Here is a 27,704-nt window from a genome sequence, read left to right as displayed (position 1 = left end):
ATCTATAAGAGGAACTGGGATTACAGATCACTGGATTACTTTAGAAAAGACCGGACGTTGTACCTGGTGTAGTGTTATAAAGTGGTAGGTACATCGTCACAATATGTATTGCAGCGGTCTCGGTTAACGCAGGCAGGCGCATCACACAGTGTGAGGCAATCCACAGACAGGCGGAGGGCGGGCGTGAACCCGGGACCGCACTAAGCATAGCGCTGTACAAAAGAGCCGTCTCCTTTGCAAGGAGCGTATATCGGGTTTATGTGTTCGTGTGTGAATTACGTCACCTTCCAATCCTGCTCTGCTGCCTTCCCCCGTGCACACTGCAGTATGAAGATAGAAGGTATTCTGCATTCCTGGGTTTAAATGACACGAGGAAGTCGGCGCGCACACACACACACACACACTGCCTGCACGTTGTCCGTTTGTTTTTCATTCATCATGGAACGCAGAGATTTGAGCAAACGTGCATTCCATTATGACTTTTACCAACGTTGAATGATGTGCTTTGAAATGCAGACGTGCTGAAGTGTACATGTTACTAAGGCAACCAACACTGCTACTTGAACACTTGTGTGTCGGTTTCAGTTTAAAAGGTTTATTGTATTTTTTTTCCTGTCCATGTGATGAAGCAGTAATATTACTAGTAGCTACCAGCGGTGAAATTTTGTTACTAGCTACCACAGAGGTAAGATTGCGTTTTTTTTTTGTTTGTTTTGTTTTTAATTAATGTCATTTAACCTTTTCCATCCTAGCAACAGTGTTTAGGCTATTTCCAGTTGTACACATATCTTACTTTAGGTGTACAGTAAGTGTTGTACCGATATTTATATGTATAATTTATACTTAATTTCTTATTAATAACAATTACACTGATATTTTACTAACTACATAATGAATGTCAAGATAACCTGGTACGTTATGTACAACGAATAATAGGCTATTTACTTAGTACTTCCGTTTTAGCAATGCTATAATAACTAACTCTCTATAACTTTTATAGTACAAAATAGACGCAAATTAGAAAATGAACATTTGAAACACATTAGTAGATGCAAATAACTTGGTAAGTTGACCTTTTTGAATACTCAATCACACATTCGTTTTCAATTTACAAGCCTAAATAATTTTATTTTACAGGTATTTATTTACTGATTTTAAAATGGGAAGTGCGGCTTCAGTAAGTGAGACCACAGTTCCAGACAGTTCTAACATGGGTAGCTCCAACCAACAGGGAACAACAGACGAAGAAATAGAAGAAATGTTAAAAAGTACCCTTAACACCAACAACGAAACACAGGATGTAAGTATGAATAATCATTAGCAATCGTAATAACTAGATTATTGTTCATCTCCACCAGTTTGAAATGACAATGTGGAATTTGTGAACCGAATTGCATCTATTGGGATTTGCTCCGTGAACATGGTATGGGAGTAAGGTAATGCAGGCAGCTCATATTTATTTAACAGTACTGTAATTCCTTTTCAATTTAAGAAGATTCAAATGTGTTTTTTTTTTAGGTAAATCTGAAGACACCTGAACGCAAACCGAAAAAAAGGAGGCAGGCACCTGAGGAAGACAAGGCCATTGAAACAATAGAACAATTGTTAAAAGATACGTTAAACACTAAAAAACAAACCCAGGATGTGAGTATGAAACGACAAAATACATGTTTCTAAATAAGAAATGTGCGGAATTAAAAGGGGGCTGGGGGAATGGATGAACGGACGGACTATAACCTTGTAGTTTATTTAATCCTTAATACTAGATTGACTAGCCAAAGTAAAACACACCGGTTATTCTTAGACACAAAAAGCTATAGAATTATTTTTAAATTACAATGATTTATTTCAGATGAAATAAGCATTTTTATAACCAAGTATACATAATTTCAGGAGCACTCTTTTGCAGAAGTTCAGGAGACCTACCCAATCCCAGTCATAGAACCAGTAGAGGTGTCAATGGCATTTGACACTTTTCTCCATGTAGACGGAAGCCTTTATACTTGTTTTACTGAAAATGGAATCATGATGTACTTTAATGATACTAAGGTAGGCACCTTTCTTGAATGTCACCATTAACATTTATATCCTTACAAAATCTTTGTTGATTTATTTCTCTACATTACCAGGGAATTGTACCTTTTCCTGAGGACTGGTATAGCCAAGGAAGATTCATTAATGGAAATAATGAGGTAAAGAAAATTAGGTCACAACATCTATAAAACTGATACAGACAAAATTAGCGAATGTAAGGATACATCATTGATTAATAAATGCATATATCTACCAGGTGTCAAGTAAACCTCTCAGCTCAGAAAGTAAACAAATGATCCCAAGTCTTGTGGAAGATGAACGTACTGGTGGGCTTTACATACCAGGAAGAGGAATGGTCATGACCTACATGTTTGAGGTAATGTATTTTAATGTAAAGCCCTTTGTTTAAAAGCTCTGTAAACTGGTTGTGATTTTCCTCCTTAATTCTTTCAGGACAGAGTAAACATTTGTAAATACTTTCATTCTGACTCTGGAACGTGGCTGGTGTTGCCATTGCAGTGGGAAATGAACATAGATTTCATCAAAAGAAGAGTTTGGCAAGTCAAGGTAAAAAATACATTTATTTTTAATGTATTTTGAAAAGCTATACAATGATCCTTAACTTGTATTGTTGCAAATGCACAGACTATAAAATAAGTATTTCTTTTTAAATCAGGAAAAACTTGCATGAGATGAAACCTACATGACATAACCTGTTCTTTCACAGGAAGCTCTTCCTGGTCTGGTGGACTATAAAGAAATAACTGCAGCGCTTAGACAATGCAAGTATGATGCTGATGCAGTCATTTCTATTTTTTTGTCAATCTTCGGAGACAGCCTTTTGAAAGCACCAGAAGGGATGGAGAATTTCAGAGACACTAACTACTTTCGGTATGCTATTATAAGATTCACTAGCTGTTATTTGTCTAATTCTCTTTAATAAGACCCATTTTATATATATTTATATATATATATATATATATATATATATATATATATATATATATATATATATATATTGCTGTCCTAGTGCCCCCCCCCCCATATTCCCAGGTTCTCAATGATAATGTTAACACCAATTTTCATGACAATTGGATAAGCCAGTTCTTCATACATTTTTGCATTTATTTATGTGACATACGTAGGATAATGTTATTAGTAGCAGTATAATCAAACCACTGTAGCTGAAAATCTAGGAAAAATTAAAAAATAGACAAATTAGTGATTGTCTAATTTAATTGATGACTTTAATAGGCCACCCATTCAATTCATTAAAAATAGTAAGAGAAAAGGAACACAGAGCCACAAATAGCAAAATGCATGTCTTTTTAGAAGTTTAAAAAGCACAAAGTGCAAGATATATATATCCACACACCACTATACTGTATGGTGGTGGTGACTCATTGGGAGTCAAATGCACCTGTAAACTAGCAGGTCAGAATAGAATATTCTACAGATAAGTTACTTCATCTTTAGATATGAAATAAAAAGTCCACAAGGATCCACCATGGGGTTAGATAAATATTAATATTTTTTTCTCATGGATATTTTAGTTGATTCACTGATTGTACTAAATGTTATATCTCACCTTCTGCTGGTCTTTTAGTGTTCTACATAAGTAATTTTAAAACCAGGTAATATTACTGCATTTTATTGCTAGGTTAGAATAGACATTTAATTATAATTACTGAATATTGTATAATACAACAATATGAGTTGTGTTACTTGAAGTGAAGTGATTTATGACTCCACCCTTTTTATTTTTAAAGGGATTATCTACAAAAGGAACAGGCTATTGAAGACCTGAAACAGCAATTGAAAATGAAATGCAATGAAGTAGAAAACTTACTCTTGAGAAATAAATGCCTTCAGAAAGTGAACGACCACATGTCAGAAATGATCCACCCTTTAACCCAAAGACTTGCTGAGCTGGAGATTGACCAGGAGGAATCCCATGCCAAAATAAAAGCTATGTATAACCAGAGACACAAGACATTGCATGGGAAGGTGATCATAAAAAAAGCTGGGTCATTTATTGAGCCTGAAATACTGCTAGAGGTCAGCAAAATAACCAGGGCCTTGAACATTTCCAACAAAGAGCTGAGCTCCACTTTGAAGATTAGGTTTTCTGAAATGGAGTTCCTGATGAAGCGACTGTTGAACCCAGTGTTTAAACTGATGGAAGCTGCATTAAGTTCAGCCCAAGAGCTTGAGGATATGCGCTCTCTATACAAGAAGGAGGCTTTGGCAAGAAAGATGCTTTACAACAGGCTGCAGGAGATGTGTGGGAATGTCCGTGTGTTCTGTCGCTGCAAGGGGTACTCACCCACCACCAGCTGCATTATCCTTCCATCAGATGAAGAGCTTGTACTAATGTATAAAGGCAGCAAGAAGAAGTTTGCCTTTGATAAAGTGTATTCTCCAAGATCTACTCAGGTAATGTGTAACAACTTCTGCCCATATCAAGTCATAGTTTTCTACAGAAGGGACAAGCTCTGTACTGACTCTGTACTGCCTTGTAAAAAGTTATAGATTAGATTACCGTACAATACCTTCAACTGAATACCTATTATTGATAGCGTATTTAAAGAAAATGTAAACTTTCATGGAAACAGTGCATTTTCAAGACATAAATATGTTCAGTTTAATTAGTACATATACGATTCCAAAAAGGTTAATACTCTTAACATTAGTACCCTTTTTTATCCACACTTATAGGAAGAAGTGTTTGAAGGAATACGTCCCATTATCGCTTCCTGTGTTGATGGATATAACATCTGCATACTGGCATATGGTCAGACGGGATCTGGAAAGACTTATACAATGATGGGTTCTGAAGATAACCCTGGAGTAAGCATCAGGTATTTACAAAGAAATTACAGTTTTACTGATCAATAGCCCATTTACTAAGTGAAGTATAGAGTATATACATGTCAATGAGGACAGCGAGTAGGCTATTTATTGTTTGACATTTATATATGCAGGTCAATCAGGGAACTTTTACATTTATGCAATGAGAGACCCATGATCACATACAAACTTAAGGTACTGTTTTTTTTCTTTAAGCATATAATAACAGATCTTTCTTTAACTGAAAATGTGTATTTGCACATTTTTCACTATTTACTGTTTAGTTGCAAAGTGTACAACCCTGGTAAAGTCAATAAATCTTTTAACAAATACAACAAACATGAAACAATCTTTATTTGTACATTGACTCATTCAAACTTTGCATTAATTAGAATAATGCATAATATAACACACTTCTATTTTTCTTTTGCAGATCTCCATGCTGGAAATTTACAATGAAAAACTTTATGACCTTTTTTCAAAAATCCCAAAAAGTAGTTTGGAAATAAGGAACCAGGGAAAAACAGTTGTAGTTACTGATTTGACAGAATTTGAAATAAAAACAGAGGAAGACATTAAAAGCATCACACACCTTGGAGAAAAAAATAGGAGAGTTGCTTCTACAAAAATGAACATATCAAGGTACCAAAAGAATTGCTTTATCCACCATTTCTTGTAGGTTAACACAAATTTAATTCTTTGAGTGTAGGGTGTTTCTTATTGTGTTAAAGATCTTGTGCCAAATTGTATTCTTTATAATGAGACACCATCACACAATGTATTTATGTAATGTAAATCAAAAAATGAATTTGCTATTAAAACAAAAATATTTTATTTTAAATTGTACTCTATCCAGTATTCTATGCATGTGATAACATTTGTACACAGGATAAGATGTCTTGTCACATGAATCAAAAGTAGAAATGCAGAACTGAGCCACAACCTACTTCATGTGTTACAAAATCCCAAGGTGTGTGTTTAGTCAATGGGCTCAATACCCGTATGTACTGTATACTTTTATGTGTGTACACATCCCATCCTCTGTACTGATACAGCACACTGATCAGTAAAAATGCTGATGCATGCTAAAAGGGCTACTACCCTCATAACTGTCTAAAATTATATTAAATAGTTCTGAGACAAATAAGCCAATGTTGTGAAACTATAGTGAGGTATTATTTTGAGTGTCTTAGTGAATTAAATACAGCTTGGTATTCATTAAACTTTTAATCAACAGCATAGAACAGTTTCATGAGTTTAAAACTGCATTTTAATAGTTAAAACTGACTTTCTTTAAATAACTCTTGAGTTGAAGCTTTGCGAAGAGTCCTACTTGTCCAGGAGCCAACATTGCAGAAGTGCTCTAAAAATGGACTTAATTGTCCCTAAAAGTACTAGAATGTTAATGTCCATTTTTGTAAACTACAGGTCTCGGAGAGAAATAAATAACAGGTCTGCTCAAAAATATGGATTGCAAAAGTCTTTAAAATTGCACAAACATATGATGATTGCTTTCCAAAAAAAAAAAAAAGTTTAACAAAAGAACACAGTTGTACATAGTTTGCAGTTCTTCCAGATTTAATGTGCATTTTCAAATTCCTAGTGTCACTTAAAACATGTGTAATGATTCATTGACAGACTATCTGGGCTCTTTCGGGGGCGTTTGTTATATAAATATAAATGATATATCAGTGCAGGCCAGCGGCTTTTGGGTACCCCTTGTGATGACCTACTTCAGTGTTGGTTCTTAACTAGAATACTATTGGCTTCTCTTTATCTGAGTCAAACTAGATGAAGTTATATATTCAATTGTTTAGTAAAGTCTGTGCAGGCCAGCGGCATATGGGGTGTCAAATATAAAAAAAATAGCACAAATATTTTTACCTGCCTTTTTATTCCCAGATTTAACCAAAAACATGACTGTTTTTCCTCAATTTATAAATCTTGTGAATAATGCATACTTTCAGATATAATTTATAAATCTGAAAATATTTAACAACTTCTAACTTTTGAAAAAATATTTGTTAAATCCTAATTTCTGGGTTTTGCAAAATAATGATTTACATTTTAAATAAATATTTAACTGAAATATAAGTTAAGTGGCAAAGTGCTGTGTTACGCATATTTTACACAATTAGAGATTAATAAGTGTCTGATGGTCTTTCTAGGTACAGCAATGACCGTTAAACCAATTGAAATAATTTTTGTGAATTTTAAACAGTAAGGAGCATATACTTTTGAGTTTTATCTTAATATTAGGCAGAATCAATATACGCAATTTTTCGCTGGATAGGCTAAACTTTGCTGCTTGATATAATACATTTTGCAAGAGCAGATCCTGAGCAGACCTCATCAGTTTTACCTCTCAATACCTATATTTTGTGAAACAAGGCTAGGAATTTGTGGTACTTTTCAGACCCATTCATCCCAGACTTGCCCTGCATGGCTCCCAGACAGTATGTGTATCTCTATACCACTGATACAATATGCATTACCAATCTGTTTAAATAGCCTCCAACTGTCAAACTGATTTTTGTATTTTTTCATTCTGCTGGACAGCTCTCGTTCTCACCTTGTGCTCATACTGAGAGTGGATGGAACTGACAAAGTGTCTGGAGTCAAGTCCCATGGTACGCTAACACTGTGTGACTTAGCCGGCTCTGAGCGTATCTCCAGAACTGAAGCTTTGGGACAGAGGCTTGTGGAAGCAGCAGCTATTAACACATCTTTGACTTCTCTGAGTCAGGTAGTGTAACTTCAACAGAAATATTGTGGATTGCCAGTCAGGAATACAATTCTATTGTCTTTCCCAAATATGTAAAATATAATTTTAATGTAAAAGTGGCTTTCAGAAACAAAACAGAAAAAGACATTAAGTAACCAAAATAACTAGTTAGTAGGGATGTGCAACGATATGAAAATTGCTGATGCATGCGCATATCTCAAAACAATGCAAAACGGATGGCCATTGGTGCTTAACGCAGCATATAAGTAGCGTTTGGTACCTAAACGCCAATTAATGGAATAAAATGGTTAAGTAATACTTTAATGTGTGGTGTTTGCCTGCGAGAGTGACAATGATTATGTATGCATAGGGTTTGTTGTACCTTAATATAAAGTAAACTTGATTATACAGTGTTGGTAGCAGTTTTAGCAATACAAAGTATGTCTCTGTGAGCATACATGATTTTTTAATTTTATTTGAATCCCACAATATCGTGATATGGAAATTATTATCGCTATCATATCAAAATAACGATATTGGTGTCCACCCCTTGCTATTTAAAAATTAAAGGAAATACAGAGATCTTCAAAAAAAAAAAGCAATATCTAGTTATATTCTAAAACCTGAACGAAAACATAGATAAGTTTTTCATAGGCATGACAACAGGTAACATCAATGTCAATAGTCCAGCCCCACCTTCGAATAAGGAGAACTAGAATTTTTTGGATAGAGCTAGGATGCTGATGAATTCCTCTGTTAGTGAGATTAAAGAGCAGAGCATTACACTTGATATTATAAAGAAAGGTGGGAGAGCAATACTGTACATGCTACACTGCCTGCTCTGAAGGGTTGTCGTGTATGACCATTATAGGCTAACTTAATAATTGAATGGTTAAAATATTTTTTCTCAATTTTTAGGTTTTCAAAGCTATAAAAGGAAATGCCCTTCATGTGCCTTTTAGAAATTCTAAACTCACACACCTGCTTCAACCTGGCCTCAGTGGAGATGCCAAGGTAATATTTATGTTATAACATGATTAGCACTACTTAACTGGACTACTTTTTAGAAATTGTGTGTAAAACTAGTTGATTTTAATTTGAATTGCAGTTTTATTTGGCTTCTATTGTCCTTGATGGTATGGTTAAAATCATATGCTGTTTTCATATGAAATTAAAACTAAACCTAACATAGTGCAATACATTGTAAATGACTCGGTGATCACAGCACCAATTGTTTTATTAACTGGTCTCACGTGTTTATGAATTATTATTGTCTTGCCTTTATGGCTGAAAATGGGCTAATTTCTTTCTTTTCAATTCCAATAAAGGCCTGCGTGTTTCTAAACATCAGCCTAGATGTGCCAAATTATGAAGAGACTATAACCACCCTTCAGTTTGGTTCATCAGTTCGACAGGTAGCACTGGGTAAAGCTACGCAACATGTAACACACAACACAGAAGTAAAGTCTGATAATTAAAAGTGACATATCCGATTTGATTAATGCAGAATACAAGAGTTTGGAAATACATATATGGACAAATGTATTTATGAAAAACAAACAATAAAATTGTCTGTGTACTTTTAATTACTATTTTTTAAAGAATCCCAAATTGTTTCAAGCCATAATTTGATTTTCATTAATCTCAATAATCTTTAATAAACATTTGAATCAATTAGTCAATCTGTTTTTTTCTTCTTTTTTTTTCTTCTTTTTTTTTTTTTTTTTTTACATACAATCTAATTTGTTAAAACTAGTGTCTTGGGCAGCAAATAAACCTCACAGATGCAGCCATATAAATCGCATACACTTTCAAAGCAGGGTTGATATTGAACAGCTCTGAATGCTTATTATCAAGGGCTTAAACAACCAGACTGTTGCATAAACTTTAGGTTAGGACAATCTATTTATAAAGAAAGGTTTGAGAGCAATACTATACATGCTCCAATGTCTGCTATGAAGGAGGGGCTAATTTAATAATTGAATGGGTAAAATATTTTTGGCAATCCAGTTCATTATTAAACAACCTAGCTTCTTTTCTTGCAAAGACTGACACTAGATGTATTTTATTTATTTTTTAAATACCTGCACCAGTTACAGTATAAAACTACAGCCCACAACACACCTGACTGGACTTTCTGCCAAGTGAATACTCAGAGTTTGACCTGTGGAGTGTAAATTCTCTTGCTGTACATCATAATGCACTCAGTCAACATACTAAAATAAAAATAAAAAATGAATCTCTATTTGGAAAAGGAGACCATATAGAAAAAGGTAGACAATGTTCAATTAAGCGTTGTTTCAAATGACGATATATAACTGATCTCCAATACGATTTCTAATATTTATGTAATCCCATTTTTTCTACTTGTTAAGCAAGCACATTTTTGTAAATCTAAAAGCAGTTTTATTGCTAAAATAAGATTTGTATTCTTAGTTTGCTTGTGTAAGTTACCTGTAGATTTGCAGAATCTTTAATAAGTGTACTTAAGATCGTGCTTTATTTTAATTATCCATGAGGTTTTCCAAATTTAGTTTTCTAATTGAAACTGTAATATACCAGCAGTTTTTTTGTATTTATTTTTAAAGGCCCCGCTCATTGTTTAAACAGTGCTATGTAGTTTACATATTTACAAAAAATGTAAAGATGGCAGCCTTAAGGCAACAAACTTACGAATGTATTGGATATTAAACCTGTAAGAAAATAGCCACAAATTAAAGAGATTTACACAAATAGTATATACATTAGGAGGTTGTAGGACAGAAACATTCAAATATATGTATTCCAGTTTTAAGCAAATGATGCCACCTGTTCTCAAACAAAAACAAGACAAGCATAAACAGTGACTGCATTACAATCGTAACATTAACATTACTTTTATTGCATACATTTAGCTTACATTCTGTCTTGGTGCTGCCATTTGAAAATAAACAAACATATAAGATATGATGTTCTTTAAATGTATACACACACTAGCTGCTGTAGGTCCTGTCTTTTAACAGCTGATTTAACACACTGGTCTGCTTTAGTGCTATTAGGTTTGAAATGTCTTCTGCAATGACAGGGATTTCTTTGCTTTGACTGTCAGTCTCCGATTCACTCTCACTGTCAGTCAGGGCACAAAGGAGGGCATCATTTTCATAGGTTGGAAAGTAATACCTAAGGACAAAAGCAGAAGAAAAGAAGCTGCTGTGAGTGTGGATGTGATGTATTAATGTACACACCTTTTCAATTCTAAGCATTTCAAAATTAAAATTATGTTTTAGACATCTACAGCTGTTAGTAGCCACTATGACAACCATCAATTAACATTTTAAACATATTTATCATAGATATTAAAAGTTAGGACTGATGTCCTCTCTGTTCTGAAATGGATATTGCAGCATGATCTGCAAGATTGTCTAATTGTTGTAGTGTTGACATTAGAATATACAGGTGAAGTGTAAGGCATGGTTAAACGCTGCAAACTCTTGACTCTTAAAGAGATGAAATCGCTATGTGTAACATAGCATATGATGCACAACAAACTTATCTGAAATGTACTGGGGGCCAACAGGCAACATGTACATTCATATTTACTGAAGTTGTTTTTTCAAAGAACCAGTTTGGGCGAGAGCCAAACTTATTGAACATTGTTTTACTTTCCAGCCTACTTAGCTGTTTTTTAAGTTGCTTGAAATATGAAGGCACATGAGAATTCACAAAGGACACAGTTGCTTGAAGATCTCCTTCTGTAACCAGGCCTTCATTGTGCTACTTGCTTTAAAATAGATATTGTACTGTTAAATTGATGGCAATGAATTTCAAACATATGATTTCATGCTTTTCTGTATTGCTCAAACCAATGAAAGGCAAATGAAAAAATAAAAGGTTCACTGAGGTTGATCCCATGTGGATTTATCTTGAAGCGCCCTAATATGTTTTGCATCAATGATATGCATCTGTAACACTGACACTGATGGATTTCTCTTCACATGAAGTTTACTAATTTCACCTGCTGGTAGAACTTTAAACCTGTCAAAGTTCAAAGAATGCAGCAATAACAGTAATTAAATAATCTCGAATAAGAAAACCATTTTAATCGCTTCTAGAATTCGATAGGAAATACATTTGAACTTGAAATGTTTTAAAAACAATGGTTGTATATTGAGATAATAAACCAAATGAATGTACTGTAAAATGTTTTTGGAATTATACTCGACATCGCTGATTTCTGCACACAAAGTTCAGTCTTTATTTTAGCCAGATCAAATCCATGTGTATCCTAAGAAAGACCAACCAAGACACACGAGTAAGAATTTTATAATGCAGCTCATTTTTTAATTAAAACAAATTATGTGACCAAAACACTAAAACATCAATTTTTCAACACAAGGAGGTGATTTGGCACAACAGCTGACAAAGAGAAGCAATTTGCATTATGTTTGCCAAATACTCCATATCCTGTAAATAGTTAAGCAATGCTATAGGCTAGACTTTCCAGAACAAAGCAAAAATCCTGAATTAACTAATAACTTACAAAGCACAGGAAATGACACAATCATTAACTTGGAAGAATATATTATAGAATCATTTCATGAATCATAAAAAATAAACCAATACATGAAGCTAGGTATTTATTTGCTACTTAAAATTAAATACTAAAAAATCTGCAGAAAATTGATAAATCTAGAGAGAAACTAGATTGTGAAAGTGTAGATTAGAAACCTTTCTTGTGGAAGTTTAACGGTAAATTATACTTCTATCCCCAGACCTATCCATAAGTTTAAAATGCTCAGTCATAAGATATACATTACTAAAATACATGCTTTTATTTTTTATTTTTTTATCATACTTTCATTACTGTAAGTTTCTTTTTTAGTACGGATGTATATCACCAGACTTACCTTCATGTGACTGTAAATCTTGTCCATGGTTTCTGACTGATGTTCACAAAAAAGACAGACAGAACAAACTGGGCAATCTTGCCAATCAGACCAGTCACTAATGAAAAATTAGAAGTAAAAACTATTAAAACACACTAGGACAAATATATTGGGGTCCCTGAGTGGCTTGTCAGAAGACAAGAATTATTGTCACAAACTGTCCATCTTTGTTGAGGTTTCCTCAAGTAGCGTCGCACTGGCTCTGGTGCGCCCATGGGTTAGGGAAGTTGGCAGTGATCATTTCTACTCACTGCGCTACAGTGGACTCTACTGGTCGGGTGCCTGGGGAGCTCAAGCGGACACCTGCATGGCTGGTCAATGCCCTCCTGGAGACAGCAGCTTGACGACACTCGCTGTCAAACTCGTCAGTGTTAAGGGACAATTGGCTTGGTTGTGTGTTCGGAGGACACACAATGACCTTAGCTGTTGTGGGGAATTTCTGTAGTGAGGGAACATTATTGGACATACTTAAATTGGGGGAGCTGGATAAAATAATTGGGCATTCTCAATTAAAGAAAAAACTCAGGTTTCTGTTGAGGCTGGTCTTTTTAGATACTGTTTACTCTTAGTACTTCAGGTTGTACAACAAGGCTGGATTATGACTTGTGCTTACTCATCTTGATCTTCTATCATCTCTCTGTCATCTTCAGATTGAACTTCTTCCCAGGTCTTTCCCAGTTCCTAAGAAAGAAAACAACTTTATTTTAATATTCTAGGTTCTGATTCTGAGTTGTATGTTTATGAGAGGTGAGGGATTGCCATTAATCTAAATAAAACTCCCCCTGCTGATCCATATGCCTGGCACGGCACATACATCCTTACTGCCAAACTCTTCCATGCTGTTCTCTCAGTTCTCTAAAGTGCATACTTCAGTGGTGAGGTAACACACACTCAGTCATAATAATGTTGTTGTCATTTTCTTGCCAAGCTATTCCTTTCTAGATAAAACATGGCAATACAATTGCGTGATCATGTCAGCCAAACAGTAAGAGGATGCTGCTTAAGAAACTATTTTACAACACACAAAGGGGTGTATTTTGATTATCTAAACAGAGCCGTACTATAACACCCCAGAAAAAAAAAATACACTAGCAGGATTAATAAGGAGTTAAAGAGTGTCAGCATTTAGATCTGCAACTGTTTAAAATAGATAATTAAAACCAAGCCCATACTGTATTAATTATTATACACTTTAGGAAATGACTCATAGCTAGTGAATTTGTAAAATGCTGTTCAATATTGTACACCTAAATGAGCCTAATAAAGTCTGCAATATATTGGCGTCAGTTATTTTTTCAATATACTCTATCATGCTTATACAGTACTATGTCTTTAAAGCTTAACTATGGTTGACCATGTGTTATTATAATGCTACTTATCTGTTATGTGCCCTGCTTTCACTAAGCTTTAGTACAGTATTACCATAGAATAATGTAGTTAACTTTTATAAAGGTATATAATAGATAAAAGGGGATAACAGATGACTTACATACTTAAGTGGACGTTAGTGATGGGTACAGTACACATACAAAGTATTTTTTTTCCAAAAGTTACATTTTCATGCCTTAAGGGCAGATTATTTTCCTACTGTCTAACCTACCTTCCACTTTAAATGCTAATTATTTAGACTGTAGAGGTTCTTTTCAGAAAATAAATAAATAAATAAATAACACAATAAAACAAGAAACATTCACAGGCACACAATCCCACAGGGGTGGAGCAGGCTGCGCCAAACCCACATGGCTCTTGCAAAACCATTTCTGTACCTCCCACTATATGTGGAAGGTACAGCAATGCCCACTGATTACCAGCTTCGATGGCAGAAATGACATTAACATTTCTGATGCAACATAAATAAATAAATAAATAAACAAACTAGAACATTTATAGTTAGTTTCACAGACCCTGTTTAGCACTAATCTTGGACTATCTTACCTAAGTTAACATTAGGTAGTCCAAGACTAGTGCTAATCAAGGACTGTGAAACCAGCTGTTTAGGTTTATCACACCTTGCAATCAATGTATTTTCATGTACTGATATTACATCTTACCAAGTAGTTGATAACATAGAACTTGTCATATTCCTGGTTTTTAGCATTTATTCTGAGGTGCTGTTTCTTCCTCATGTGATCTTTCAGGGTTGTTTTGTCTCTGAAGGTTTACTCACAGTAAACACACTGCAGACTGCAAAAGAAGTTTGAAATTGAGATATGCGATTAATAGATCCAATATTTAACTTTCCATTGGCCGTTTAAGTCTGAGCCTACAGTGTGAGGAAGCATCTTTTATAATGGTTCTGGTGGTAAAAACGACTTGAAAGATTTTCAAATAAAACTCATTGTGCTCTGAAAAAACCCTACACCACTTTATTACTGGAATAACTGGTCAAGTTTCTCAATAAGTCAGAAATGTTTAAATGTTTTTTTGTTTGTTTTACACATACAACATTTGATTTTATTGTTTACACTTAATGCATGATTTCGATTACAATCAAAATAAAATGAAAAATAAATACAAATAATAAATCAATATATTAAGCCACATGAAGCGTTTGTTAAAGTAGCCTAATCACCCTGATTTTTTTGTACAAATGTGGCATATATATTTATTGAGCTTTTGTTACAAGTATTGCAATGAATTTTGAGTGGTACAGGAGTTAGATTATAATGAGGTAATGCCATGCTTTATTTACTATTATATATTGGTGTGTTTTAAAATGTAACAGTTTGTTGAAAGAAACTTTTACCAGTTTTGTTTCAGGAACCTGTTTTATATGCAGGCATTTCAAAAAGAGTAAGTATAAACATGACGAGCGCCCTACTTTAAATTCCATTCCACTAGGGGGCATTCTCCTGTTTAATATGAAAATTCTGAAAATGACATAGTAGTAACAAGACAGATGGGCTGTCCATTTAATATCTTTTCACAACCTAAACATGAAACGGTATTAGAACCAAAATAAAATGTAACATGAAATAGGAAAAGGCACTTCAAAAGGGAAAGGATAACCATTGTAAATTCAGATGTGATTGCCATTAACTCAATTAGTATTTCATTGTTATTATTAACCTGTTGTGAAAGCACTTTTGTGAAAGCACCTAACTGTTTATGTTTAAGTTAAACATTTGTTAAGCCCCAAGTTACAAGTGTTGGTCCCTTATGCAAATATCTCTCCTCCAACCACCACTACAAGGAAAAAAATCTAAATTACATGAGGGTGATTTTGTGTTTTGGTCACGTTTGAGACAGACAGAAGACAATATTAAGATTTATGTAATATGAAAAACTAGGGCTGGGTTAAAATTGTAATTTATAGAAGCCTTGAAATATTATCAATTTCCTGGATCCTTTCTGACAGTACCAAAATGTCTTTTTTGTAACGGAAAATTTCAAACCAACTTGAAATCAGCCAGTACCTGACAAGTACACAGGTGTGCAACAGTGTAGTATAAAATTGATCAAGCAAAATTCATTCTAAATGAGTGCTACAAATAAAATATATATTTTTAGGTTCAGCTGTTATTATTGGAATATATTGAAATTACATTCTCAACATTTTTTTCTTTTTAACTTTCCCCTAGATTTTATGATTCTTTCAGCCTTTCCAAGTGTTTTGTATTGACATTTGAGGCAGATTCAGGAGCTGCCCTTCTGTTCTAGTTGCCTGCCCGAGACACATGAAGTCTAAGCTAGATTTGCCAAAGTGTCCTTATAGACATAAAAGCCAGTGCCATCTGGTGCAGAGCAGTGTACTGCCAGCAATACATCGAAATGTGATCCTTCTTATCAGTTCAGAAGATGGCGCTGACTCTAACTTGATTGATCTAGTCTAGGTTATTATGTCTCTGGCAGACACATGGAACGGAGGAGCAGCTAATGAACTCAAAACACAGAAAATGTAAAAAAAGAACACGATATTTGAGTAATTGCAATAACAAACACTGAGTCATTGCAAACATAAATGTATTATTATTATTATTATTATTATTATTATTATTATTGTTATTATTATTATTATTATTAATAATAATAATAATAACAATAATAATAATAATAATAATAATAATAATAATAATAATAATAATAATAATAATAACAACGTTGTCTGCCTGTATTTGTCAAATCATTCCCATGCTTTACACATTACACAGAAGTTCATTTAAGAATTTTAACCTGGAATCTTATCAAACTACATAAATTTGAATCTGTTTATATTTAAAGATGTGTTAAATAAATAAACCGGTCTGGAGCTCTTTACTTGAGCTCATCTTTGATATTTAGGGATGATGGAGTGTCTGTAACTGTGAAGTGTTACTAAAGTAATTATATAAATGAGCCATTACAATAAAGTGGTACCAGCTTTGTAACAATGTGTGAAAAATGTGTGAGCAAAGTGGTATGTGGGCACCTAGCCTGTACAGTACACATACAGAAACGCCTGTAATACAGTATGTAGCATTTATTTTTATAGAAATGTGCAGCCCCTCACATGACTGATTCATTTGTTTTACAAATTATATATCTGACATGTATTCTCCAATAGAGCTGCATGAAACAGTGATCAATGTAGTCAATTAATCTAGATTTGATTATTCAGACAATTACCAAAATATCGCTCAGTGCCAAATGTATTTCCTGTTTATATGATCTTTATGAACCCACTGTAGTATGTAAAATCCTGGGTGTTTGAATCTGCTTTACTATTCCACTACCACATTTAATAAATACTAAACAAAGTTGCACATTCAGAGTGTGTTCCAGTTACAATCTGAAAAATAATCATTTCAGCACTATTCTGCAACAAAAACGACAAAGTTTCAGCGACACAAGTATCTGACACACAAATCATAAAGCAGCACAGAGTCCTTACTTGTCAAGTTTCCTCTGCAGTGTGTCCAGGAATTCAGTGCAGTACACAATGTTGTCTGGGAGCCCCATGTTAAAGCCATGCTCTATCGCCATATGGTTGAGGAGCAAAAGTCTTCAGGAGGTTAAAAAAAAAAAAAAGAAAAAAAAATCTATATAAAGTTTTGATCCAAGCTGTTGCATAATTTAAAAATAGGTAAAAGTAAATGTCACTTCATATTCATTCTGTGCAATATGTGAAGGTGGTGCAGTAATCCCCAGAGAGGCATAATTAGGGCTTTGATTTTTTAAAAAGCTACACACAGAACCTTTTTTGTATATATTGCCTATCATCTCCAAAGCAATCCTGATTGCCTCCCAAAAAGGGTTTATCCAATGGATTTCTGAAAAAAATTGCCTATTTTGAAGAATCAGTAGATTTTTATTAAACCAAGCAGACAGATAATCCAATAAATACTAAGCAAACATACTTACTCGCACTTGAAACAGCTTCCATGCAGTTAATATAATGTTTATATAACAATGATTCATGATAAAAAGCATTACAGTGAAAACAAGTTTCTAGATGCAGTGGTTCAATGATTTTATTTGGCTTTCTGCTTTTACTAAAACATAAAGGCCCCAGGACTGAATAGCAGGGGGAGACCGGATTGCACATATATGAGGGGAAGCTCTTATGGCACCTGCTGTAGCAAGTGCCTTACCTTTCATGACAACTTGAATCATAAGTACCGAATTACCCCTGTACTCAAGATGGCTTTAAGTTATGTTTATTTCAATTCTGGTGCCTTTCTGTAACAAATGTTGTGAAATTGCACAATACGGACAATAAATGAGACAATAATTAGTTCATTTTTTTTTTTTAACGATTACACAAAACTATGAGGAAGTACTGACCTATTTCCAGTAAGTCATTACGTATATGTATTAAAAATGAACTTCTCTAAAAAGATATTCTAAACACAAATATACTATGAATGTGTGTGCAATATGCTGGAATATGTTATACTGTTACTTCTACAACAAGCGCTGAGAGATCTAGCATTGAATAACTTTTTCATATTTCAGTGGATGTGGAGCATTGTTCAAAAAAAGTAATTCTCTAAATCTAAATTCTTCACACCCTCATACACAAGCTACCCCAACCCCCCCCCCCCCCCCCCCCATGCATTGCCTCTAACTAGAACTGAACACACTGAGCTTGCTATAAAATATGCTAATGTTTCAATCTAACTATGCTAAACAGTATTTTAAATAGGAAAACACATGAAAATGATTGGCTCAGTCCATTAAATAATATTAAGGATGATATTGCCATGACAAAGAGGCTCCAAACCCAAGGCAGGGCAAGCCTTGTTTGCCCTCTCCTACATGGTCACTATTGGTATTCTATCATCTCTTTGCATGTTCAGTCAATGCCTGCATAATAAAAGGCATACAGAATGGTATTTTTGCAGGAGCCAGGTCAAGCATTTTTATTTTTTTTGTATTGATTCTGGTTCAGGTCTTAATGACTTTAAAAGCTAATTTCATATGCAAACTATCTAGTGTAAAGCCTTATGAAATGATTTCTGGTTATATCAGTGCTCAAATCAAACAGCCTGCCATCAGCTCACATATTATCCGCTGTTCTGTTGTTCTTCAGTGGAAAGACAAACTTTTTATTATTTGTTTATTTAGCAGACACCTTTATCCAAGGCGACTTACAGAGACTAGGGTGTGTGAACTATGCATCAGCTGCAGAGCCACTTACAATTACGTCTCACCCGACAGACGGAGCACAAGGAGGTTAAGTGACTTGCTCAGGGTCATACAATGAGTAAGTGGCTGAGGTGGGATTTGAACCAGGGACCTCCTGGTTACAAGCCCTTTTCTTTAACCACTGGACTACACAGCCTCCTAAATACAAGTGTGTATCCCAGGCAAGCAGTGGGAAAAGGGTTTATATTCACTGACCTGAAGGCACTAAATTTCCCCCCATTACACCTGAATGAGATTGAAAGTGGTTATCAAAATCAAGCAGCCTTTTATTTTTTTTTAAAGAATCATGCTTATTTTATTTTAAGTTATCAACAGCTGGTATCAACATCCTTTTGGATTAACGTCATTGAACAAAGTCTGTCCAGGAACTGGTACAAACAGTGACAAAGAGTTTCCTGTTATTGTGAGCTGTATAAAAATATTGGTGTTGGAAATATGAATGCTTTTTTTTGCTTTAATTCACTGCAGTCCACATGCACATAAATCTTAATTTATTTCGTAAATGTATTACGAACATAGACAGATCTCAATAGAAACATAAACTACTTTATTTTCATTTTTGGCAATTTTCAAAATGAAATTCTGTTAAAAAAAATGAATGTTTATACAATCATGGATCAAATATAGATTTAATTTTTTTTATCTTTCATTCAAAGATATTTTTTAAATAGACTGACAGGACTGATTTTCTATAAATATGTCATTCAAGGCTGACGCTCAGTATATTAATAAGAATTTATATACGTATGCTGTCTGTTTTCACTGTGAATGGTTTAACAATTTGCTCCCTGGAAACTCCTAGACAAAAGCTCAAATTCAATAAACAATCACACAAGTTTCTGTAACAAACAAACATTTATAAAACAAACATTTTTTGCAGAATTATCAACTGCATGTTGTATTCTTTTTGCTATCTACTAAAAGATTTAGATTCCCCCTGATACTATATATTTTTAAAAATACTTTAAAGATAGAAGGATGTTACCACTCAGAATAACTGTCAATGACGTTGTTTGAAAAGATTGTATAATCCTAATATGTTTTAAATCTTTATTTAGGACTCCTGATTTTCTGTGTTTTAACCCCTTTATACTCTCCTTTAAGAATTCAATTGCTACCGGTTAAGCCATTTGTGTATCTCAAATCACAACTTTTCTGTGAAAAAAAGTTGCAGTTAAAAGAAAGTGTGATTGCAATCTGTCCGAAATCTATTCTCACGGCACGTTTAAGTTAGCTCCCTCCCAGCACACACTCGCGTGTGCTACTGTACCCAATTCGACCGTTTGTGTGCTTGAGTGCGTGTGTATTCTACACGTCATTTTTCTGGTAAATCACATTACTAATGCTAACTAAGATTAGTAAAAATATTTAATTAAACAAACAATAAAAATAAATCACTCAAAACAAGGAGGCATATTTTACATTGTTTCCAATAAATAAAGAAATGTTTGTTTTAAAAACAGTTCTGTGTCTAAGATATCTTCTTTACAACCCATAAACATTTCAATGAAATATTGTCTCATAATGCACTGCAACCCACAATAATGGTTGTCGTCTCCCCCCCCCCCCCATAAACGGGTATTTTTCACCGCAGGTATCCGGTTCCAGATTTTCTACCCGTGCCGACCTCTAATTAATTAATATATATGTACTAGAAAATGGTATAACCATTCCAGAAGGTCTGTTTGCAGCGAACATACAGTACAATCATTTGTTTAGAGTAGACAACCCTGTTTTCACAGCAGCAGCAGGCAAGTCATTGCAGGTCACCTAAATACATTTAGTGGGTCAAGTCGATGAAAAGAAACATTACAGTTGTGCGAGGAGTGGGCTATAAATAACACATTTCAGGTGTCAATACCATGAAAAGTAGGTCACCATGCTCCAGATGCAATCCTGCTTAAAAAGCTCTGTAATACTGATATGAGGGCCTTTAACCACCTGAGAAATGATTACATCAGTGCAACCCACACCTTCAAGTAAAATAATTTTGTGTAAGTAGGATGTGTATGTTATTTCCAACATGAAATGCACTATGGCAGCCATACTAGATTAGAAGTCATGAACACATTTTACAATTATTAAACCTGCATCTCAAATGGTTTCAAGCAGCTGTTTAATTTATAGTGGACAATACCCATATCTACACTAGACTAAGAGAAACATAAAATACAGCTGTACCAAATGTGAAGAGATGACCTAAATACCACCGCCCTTAATGACCTACATACCATCACTCTTTTACACAAATGGTAAAAGCACCCCTTTATACAGTATATGCTTATGCCAGTTGCTTATCCATTCTTCAAGATCATCTTAGATTCCTCAGGTTCATCTCACTTCTGATCATTTGAAAATATCAATCTTGTGGAAAGGTAGCATTAAATACATTTGATGAGTGCTCGGAGTCTGAGCATTAAACACAGCACCACTGGATCATGAAGGCCATATTCATTTTGTTTACCAACAACAGCACTGCAAATGTCCACCCCGATTGGAAATGCAGCACAAGCTTAATAAATCTGTCCCCACATACAGTGACTATTCAGGGATGCAAGTTGAAACTGACAATTGTTCAGACTACATAGGAACTGAGCTATTTATATTGTAAAAGTTATGTTTTATTATGTTTCTAAACTAACCACTTACCAGTCTTTTCTGTTGAGGCTGCTCCCTAAGAAGCCTGTCCTCTGGTAAAACGTCACACAGCAGGAAGTAATCCTCTTGTCCTTCTGAAATAACACATGAGCATGGCAGTGTTTATCTTGCAGCAAAGTCATAACATAATAATCAAGTTTATTAGAAGACATCTTTAAAAAAAAAGATATACAGTATGTTATCATTACAGATATAAATATTATAGAACCATTGTTCCATGTTTTAGAACTAAAATCACTTTGCTATAGTTATAGCAGTAGAAATAGTAATACTAAGTTGGGTGACATAGGGCTGGTCAGTGGCGACTTTGCTTACACTAGGTGGTCTTGGGTTCAGTTGTAGTAACAGTAGTAGTATTATGTAGCTGGTACTATAGGTGTATTGCACTGATTGATTTGAATCATACGATTGAATTAATCAGCTTATTGATAATATTTGACTTCAACACTATTAAATGAAATGAACTACATTATATTGATTCATTCCTGCATTCCCATCCTTGATCATGGCCATCATTTCATTACACTGAATTCCACCTCTGAGACTGCTTACAGTTCAAGCTACTTGTTCTCAACTGAATTTTATCATATCCCAAAATGCCAATACCTGTTTTCTTAATTCTACTAATTAAACACAGATCAGTCATACTGTTGTACATACAGCAAGAGAGTTTAAATGTAGTATCAGTCTCGTGCAGCGAGAGATTACCAGCTGGCGAGTCTAGCATTTTCATTGGAACTTGGCTGGCAGCAAAAATAAAATACAAAAAAAATATTTGTAATTATGGCAGGATTTTTATTCTTCCCCGACGTGGCAGCAATATGCTTCCGTTGATATACACGTGGTATGTTAGATTCATTTTGAGTGGAGTTTGATACTGATTTTTTTCATAGGACCCATACTGTATTCCCAACTACTGGTAAGTTTATAACACTTTTATTATTGATCCTTATAATTCCTTTCAGTTTTCATAGGTAAGGCCCATTATTTCTTACACAATAAAAATTATGTTTCATTAAGACTTCTTTTAATTGAAAACCAAAACAGAGATGTCTAACAAGATGATGTGGCTTACGTCACTGACAGGAAGCGAGTTCATTTCCTCCTCAAGAGCGCAATTTCTAAGTAAGTATAAAAAAACACTAAAGCCTACATGTCTACTGAATCAGTATATTTAAGAAGTGATGCTGTTGCCAAGAACAGACATGTCTACCATACCACCAACTATGTATTACTGGCAGAAACATTATTCTATGAATTCATTACTGGTATAGATTGGACATTCTTGTTTAATACAAGCTATGGCTTTATGTTTGTGAATCACATTCTAACTTTATAGCCATTGATTAGTCAGGAAGTGCAGAATTGATGATCCAATTGAAGCTACAGCAATCTAGATCTCAAAAAACCCTATCATGGCAAAATATGCATTTTGGTACAGTGTATTTGTATGCTATTATTCCCATTACAAAAAGGGATTAACATCATTTACTAAATCACAAAGGAAAATGTATTTGAAAACGTTGTTTCACAACAGACCTCTTGCGTTTTCACAGTCATACAGAAAACACATTTAAATTTTTAAAGTCACACAATTTAGGTAATTTGTCCTTTTGTGTTACCTAGTTTTTGTAAAGGAGAACTGTACAATATTTTCAGAGTTATAAAACAGCATTGAGATCTAATGTGCAGTAACAATTAGTTTCACTAATTGGGCAAATAGTCCATATAATACATTTACTAAAGAAGGGGCAATGTCCCCTAGGGGAAATATAGGCCGTAAATTGTTAGCATGCAAAATAATGCTTTACAAAACTAAATTCAGCTGATGAATTCCTGGTACTGTCATATGAAACTGATATGTGAACAAAATGAGGAGGCATAATGTGAGGAGAAAGGTATCTCTGATAGTATACATTGAATCAATGAGCAGTGGTTGTAAAGTTAAAGAAATAAAAGTATTGCACAGTGTTTATTGTTAATGGTTTATAGCATATGGTGAGGGTTTAAACTAGAGGTCGGCACGGGTACCGGGTTTTAAATTACCCAACTCGGGAATCGATTATTAATTTGAGAATTTAAAGAAAATCTAGAAAATAAAGCAGTTGTAAGCACAGGACTCTGGCCGGAGTAATAAAGACAATGTTAAAACAAGCTTTGCATGTGTTTTCTTAAGTGACAGGATATCCATGTTTTACAGAAAACAATTACACACAGTGGCAAGTACACCTCAATAATAATAACTGCAACAACTATTCTTCTCAGGCACTAAATCGGAAAGAAAAAAACATAACAACATATTGCTGGGTTCATGTCAGTGCTAACTCTGTGATCCATTAATAATAACCGCGTGCTTCCAATACGGAATGCTTTATTGCTTAGTTATTGCGCAGATAGAGTTTCTTACCAAAAATATAAAATAAGTAGTCTTCATTTAAAAATAACTAAGCACATAACTAAAGTATTGTGAGCAGTGTACCCCAGAAAACAGACTGAAAACTGTAATTAATATATATATATATATATATATATATATATATATATATATATATATATATATATATATTTTTTTTTTTTTTAAAGAAGTAGATTAACTAAGAAAAAGCGAAAAGGTGCAAAGGTGCAAAATGAAATCAGTATGAGAAAAACATTACTCACTTACGAAACGTTTACCTATTTTGTTTTGGGTTAAATACAAAATATCTGTGGAGCACATTAGTCAGTGTGCTAGTGCTTCCTCCTTTGAATGAAATATTTCTTTGGCAGAGTCTGCAAATTCTGTTTTCTCCTGCTTTGGTAAAGAAGCTTTGCTTGCATGCTAGTTAACAACAACAGAGGAATATGGCCAATAGATGTCACAAAGAATCTACAGCACAAAGCGCATTTAATATTAATAACTGCATTCAAACTGAGATGTTTATTATTATTATTATTATTATTATTATTATTATTATTATTATTATTATTATTATTATTATTATTATTATTTTGATGTTTCCAGTACTGGAAAAGGTTACACAAGTCTACAGATCTGTACTATAGTGTACTATATAGTATTTAAATATGTATCATGCACTTAAAACATAAATATATGTGATTTTTTTCTTTTTTTAATCATTACCCAAAAAAGACCCGGGTATCTGGGTATTTTTCACAGTGGGTACCAGGTCCCGGATTTTCTGCCCGTGCAGACCTCAAGTTTAAACACATGTGGCCAAAAATCAATTTTGAAAAACATTAAGCTCCCTTTACAGGAATGCTTAATAGCACACCTGGTGATTTTTTAAAAAAATCAAAAATAGGGATATAAATAGGGATAACTGCAGTTGTTGTTTGATATCCAGTGAACACATTTAAATGCTTTCTCTTACTGATTGGAAAAGCAGCTTACAAATAAGTTTCCTCCTCCCAGTTGTTCTGATAAAATAGTCCAAGAAATCAAAGTTATTTTTAAAATACAAGGCACAGGAACATTATCATACTCTGCGTCTAAATAGAGAGCCAGCTGTACCACTGCCGCTTGCCTTGAACCTGGTTCACAAAAGCGGTGCAGTCTTTTATTTTTTTAAACAATGGATGATAAAGAATTTATGGAGGATGGTATAGTATTGGAAAGAGACAGAAGTACAGCTGTTTCAAAGAGATTTACTAAGAGAGTGGGTTTGAGCTCCTGTTTCAAAGTGTACTGGTTTATTAAAGTGGTCTAGGGAGAAAAAAAACAAACTTACTGACAGGGCCTTCTGAATTTGTCCTTCTCACACTGCAGAAATCAGTAATAGGCTGCTCAGGAAATCTTTTCCTCCAATACAAGATGTATCTAAAAAACAACAAATACTAAGTTTCAAATGAGTGCTACAAATTAAGGGGCATTATTGATCCATGTCGGACCCTTCCAAAAATAAACAAGCAAAAATGCATACTTACTTTGGCCCTTAAAACATAGATTATTGCCAACGGCAGTGTTTGGAAATACAGTTGCCAGGCAGTACATTAGATACAGGGCATTAGATACAGGGCTGTGCAGATACTCTGACTTTATGACTTTACGAGTAATTGATGCAATTGATGACCTTTCAGAAACTGTACATGTCATGCAATTCCATTGATTATGTTTCAAAAGAAACAGTATTTCGCAAACATGTATTTTCCTTTTAAAAACATGACATCTGTTACTACACTAGATAAAAGAGTTCTCAGTTTGCTTGCCTTCTCTTCCAGGACGTCTGTTACACTTGCACTTCTTGGGTCAAGAAAGACTTGCATACAGTGATGTCTTTAACTATGTTTGCTAAAATTTATTTTTTTCTGAAAACTAAACTTCTGAGAACAATACAGTGAAAGCATGGCCATAGTGTTGAGAATGTATGGAATGATGTCATTAGCTACAATCACTTTAATCATTTTTGGGAAGGAAACACACTCACACCGCATTATTACACTATATTACATACTGTATGAACTGCAACTGTGGTAGAAAGCATACATGTCAGTTAGGAGGTCTTGCTCTTTATAAATGTTGCCAGTTAGTTAACCAGGTAACCACTCTGTCTGGTCTGTGGATCATCATCACCCACTTCATGTTATGCACAGGAAAAGAAGAGTTCATCTTTTTATGACCACGTTGCTTTGGTGGAGCTTTGTGGGAATTCACATATAGTAGTACCCAATCCTCCACAAAGAGTCTGGTTGTAGGCATCACCCCCAACGGAGACTTGAACTTGTCAGTGTGCTGAAGAAACATCCTCATAGTGCTTTAGTGTATTGAACCACAAAGCAGGCTCATGCATTCTTTATGTTAACACTCCCTGACCTTCCAGTGTCAAAACTCATCTTAAGAAATGTCAGCTCCTTCAGATCTTTGGCAGAATTAGTTTGGTTAAAGGGTTACAGAACACCCCTAGTGTTTTCTAGAAACTTAGGGACTTAGGGGTTCTTCCTGAATCATTTTTGGACAGCTAACTATCGTAAATTGTTCTTATTCAGGAGGGGATCACAATAAATACACACATTTAATTTACTTTTTTTTTTTTTTACAAAATAGTTTTCTATAACAGACATTGTATTGGTATGTGCATTTCACATTGAAAGCTCACTGGATCTCACTAAAACTTCAAATGGTCATTATGGCATACACTTGCAACTTTGAATAATTCAAACTGCAATGTTATTTGCACTTTTCTACTAGGAAATGGCCAAAGACCACAACAATTCCAACCAATGCTGAAGAGCTGAAATACAACACAATATTGAGGATACAATAATAATAATAATAATAATAATAATAATAATAATAATAATAATAATAATAATAATAATAATAATAATGTGAAAGAGGGTTTGGTTATATTGCATCAAATACTTTACCTTCTAAAATCAGCAATACGTTTGACATCAGCTATCACCAGTTTGTGCTCAAGGATCAAATGCTTCAGGAGTGCATCCTTTTCAGTAAGAGAATAGCTTTCCTCACAGAGGATGCAGAGGAATTGTCTGGAGGTATACTTCCCCTGGGCTTTCCGGTAAAGACAGGGGCTCCAAAATAGAATCTTTGCCATTTAAATAAAAAATACATACAGCACGGTAACTTTGTACATTACAAATTTCTGTCAGCTTGTGAGATACTGGATATAAACACATGATATTAAATAACAAGAAGTGTATTAATGCGCTGGAACATAAGAATGTAATCATGAAACAAACTGTCTGTTGACTGTGTACTAAATTATCCATACTTCAAGTTTCCAACATTTAGTTTTTCTTAAGGAAATGAGGAATTTAAACCATTTTCATAATACATTAAAATGATGTACTCTATTACTGCTTTGTAATTGTAGTTTATTTCAATTATTTTATAGTGGCTGCCTGTAAAATCACTTTTCCATAAA

The 27,704-nt window shown here is 34.2% G+C and overlaps 1 protein-coding gene and 1 pseudogene across 1 annotated transcript; one reads left to right on the top strand and one right to left on the bottom strand.

Moving 5' to 3' along the window:
- The first annotated feature begins 6 nt into the window (after nucleotides 1-6).
- LOC117419738 (kinesin-like protein KIFC3) lies at nucleotides 7-9,332 on the top strand. Its single transcript, XM_058985797.1, has 15 exons — nucleotides 7-84; nucleotides 1,138-1,300; nucleotides 1,519-1,644; nucleotides 1,894-2,049; nucleotides 2,130-2,192; nucleotides 2,291-2,410; nucleotides 2,488-2,601; nucleotides 2,762-2,925; nucleotides 3,804-4,470; nucleotides 4,753-4,895; nucleotides 5,019-5,079; nucleotides 5,318-5,526; nucleotides 7,444-7,630; nucleotides 8,528-8,623; nucleotides 8,938-9,332. The coding sequence occupies exons 2-15, from the start codon at nucleotides 1,160-1,162 to the stop codon at nucleotides 9,085-9,087; spliced, it is 2,397 nt and encodes a 798-aa protein (XP_058841780.1). The 5' UTR covers nucleotides 7-84; nucleotides 1,138-1,159; the 3' UTR covers nucleotides 9,088-9,332.
- A 1,177-nt stretch (nucleotides 9,333-10,509) lies between these two features.
- On the bottom strand, nucleotides 10,510-27,456 carry LOC117419703 (zinc finger protein 277-like; annotated as a pseudogene).
- Nucleotides 27,457-27,704: the final 248 nt, after the last annotated feature.

This window comes from Acipenser ruthenus, chromosome 14 (genome assembly GCF_902713425.1).
Source record: "Acipenser ruthenus chromosome 14, fAciRut3.2 maternal haplotype, whole genome shotgun sequence".
Taxonomy (NCBI): domain Eukaryota; kingdom Metazoa; phylum Chordata; class Actinopteri; order Acipenseriformes; family Acipenseridae; genus Acipenser; species Acipenser ruthenus.
The sequence above is the reverse complement of the archived record's forward strand: the minus strand, read 5'-3'. Positions and strand labels throughout refer to the sequence as shown.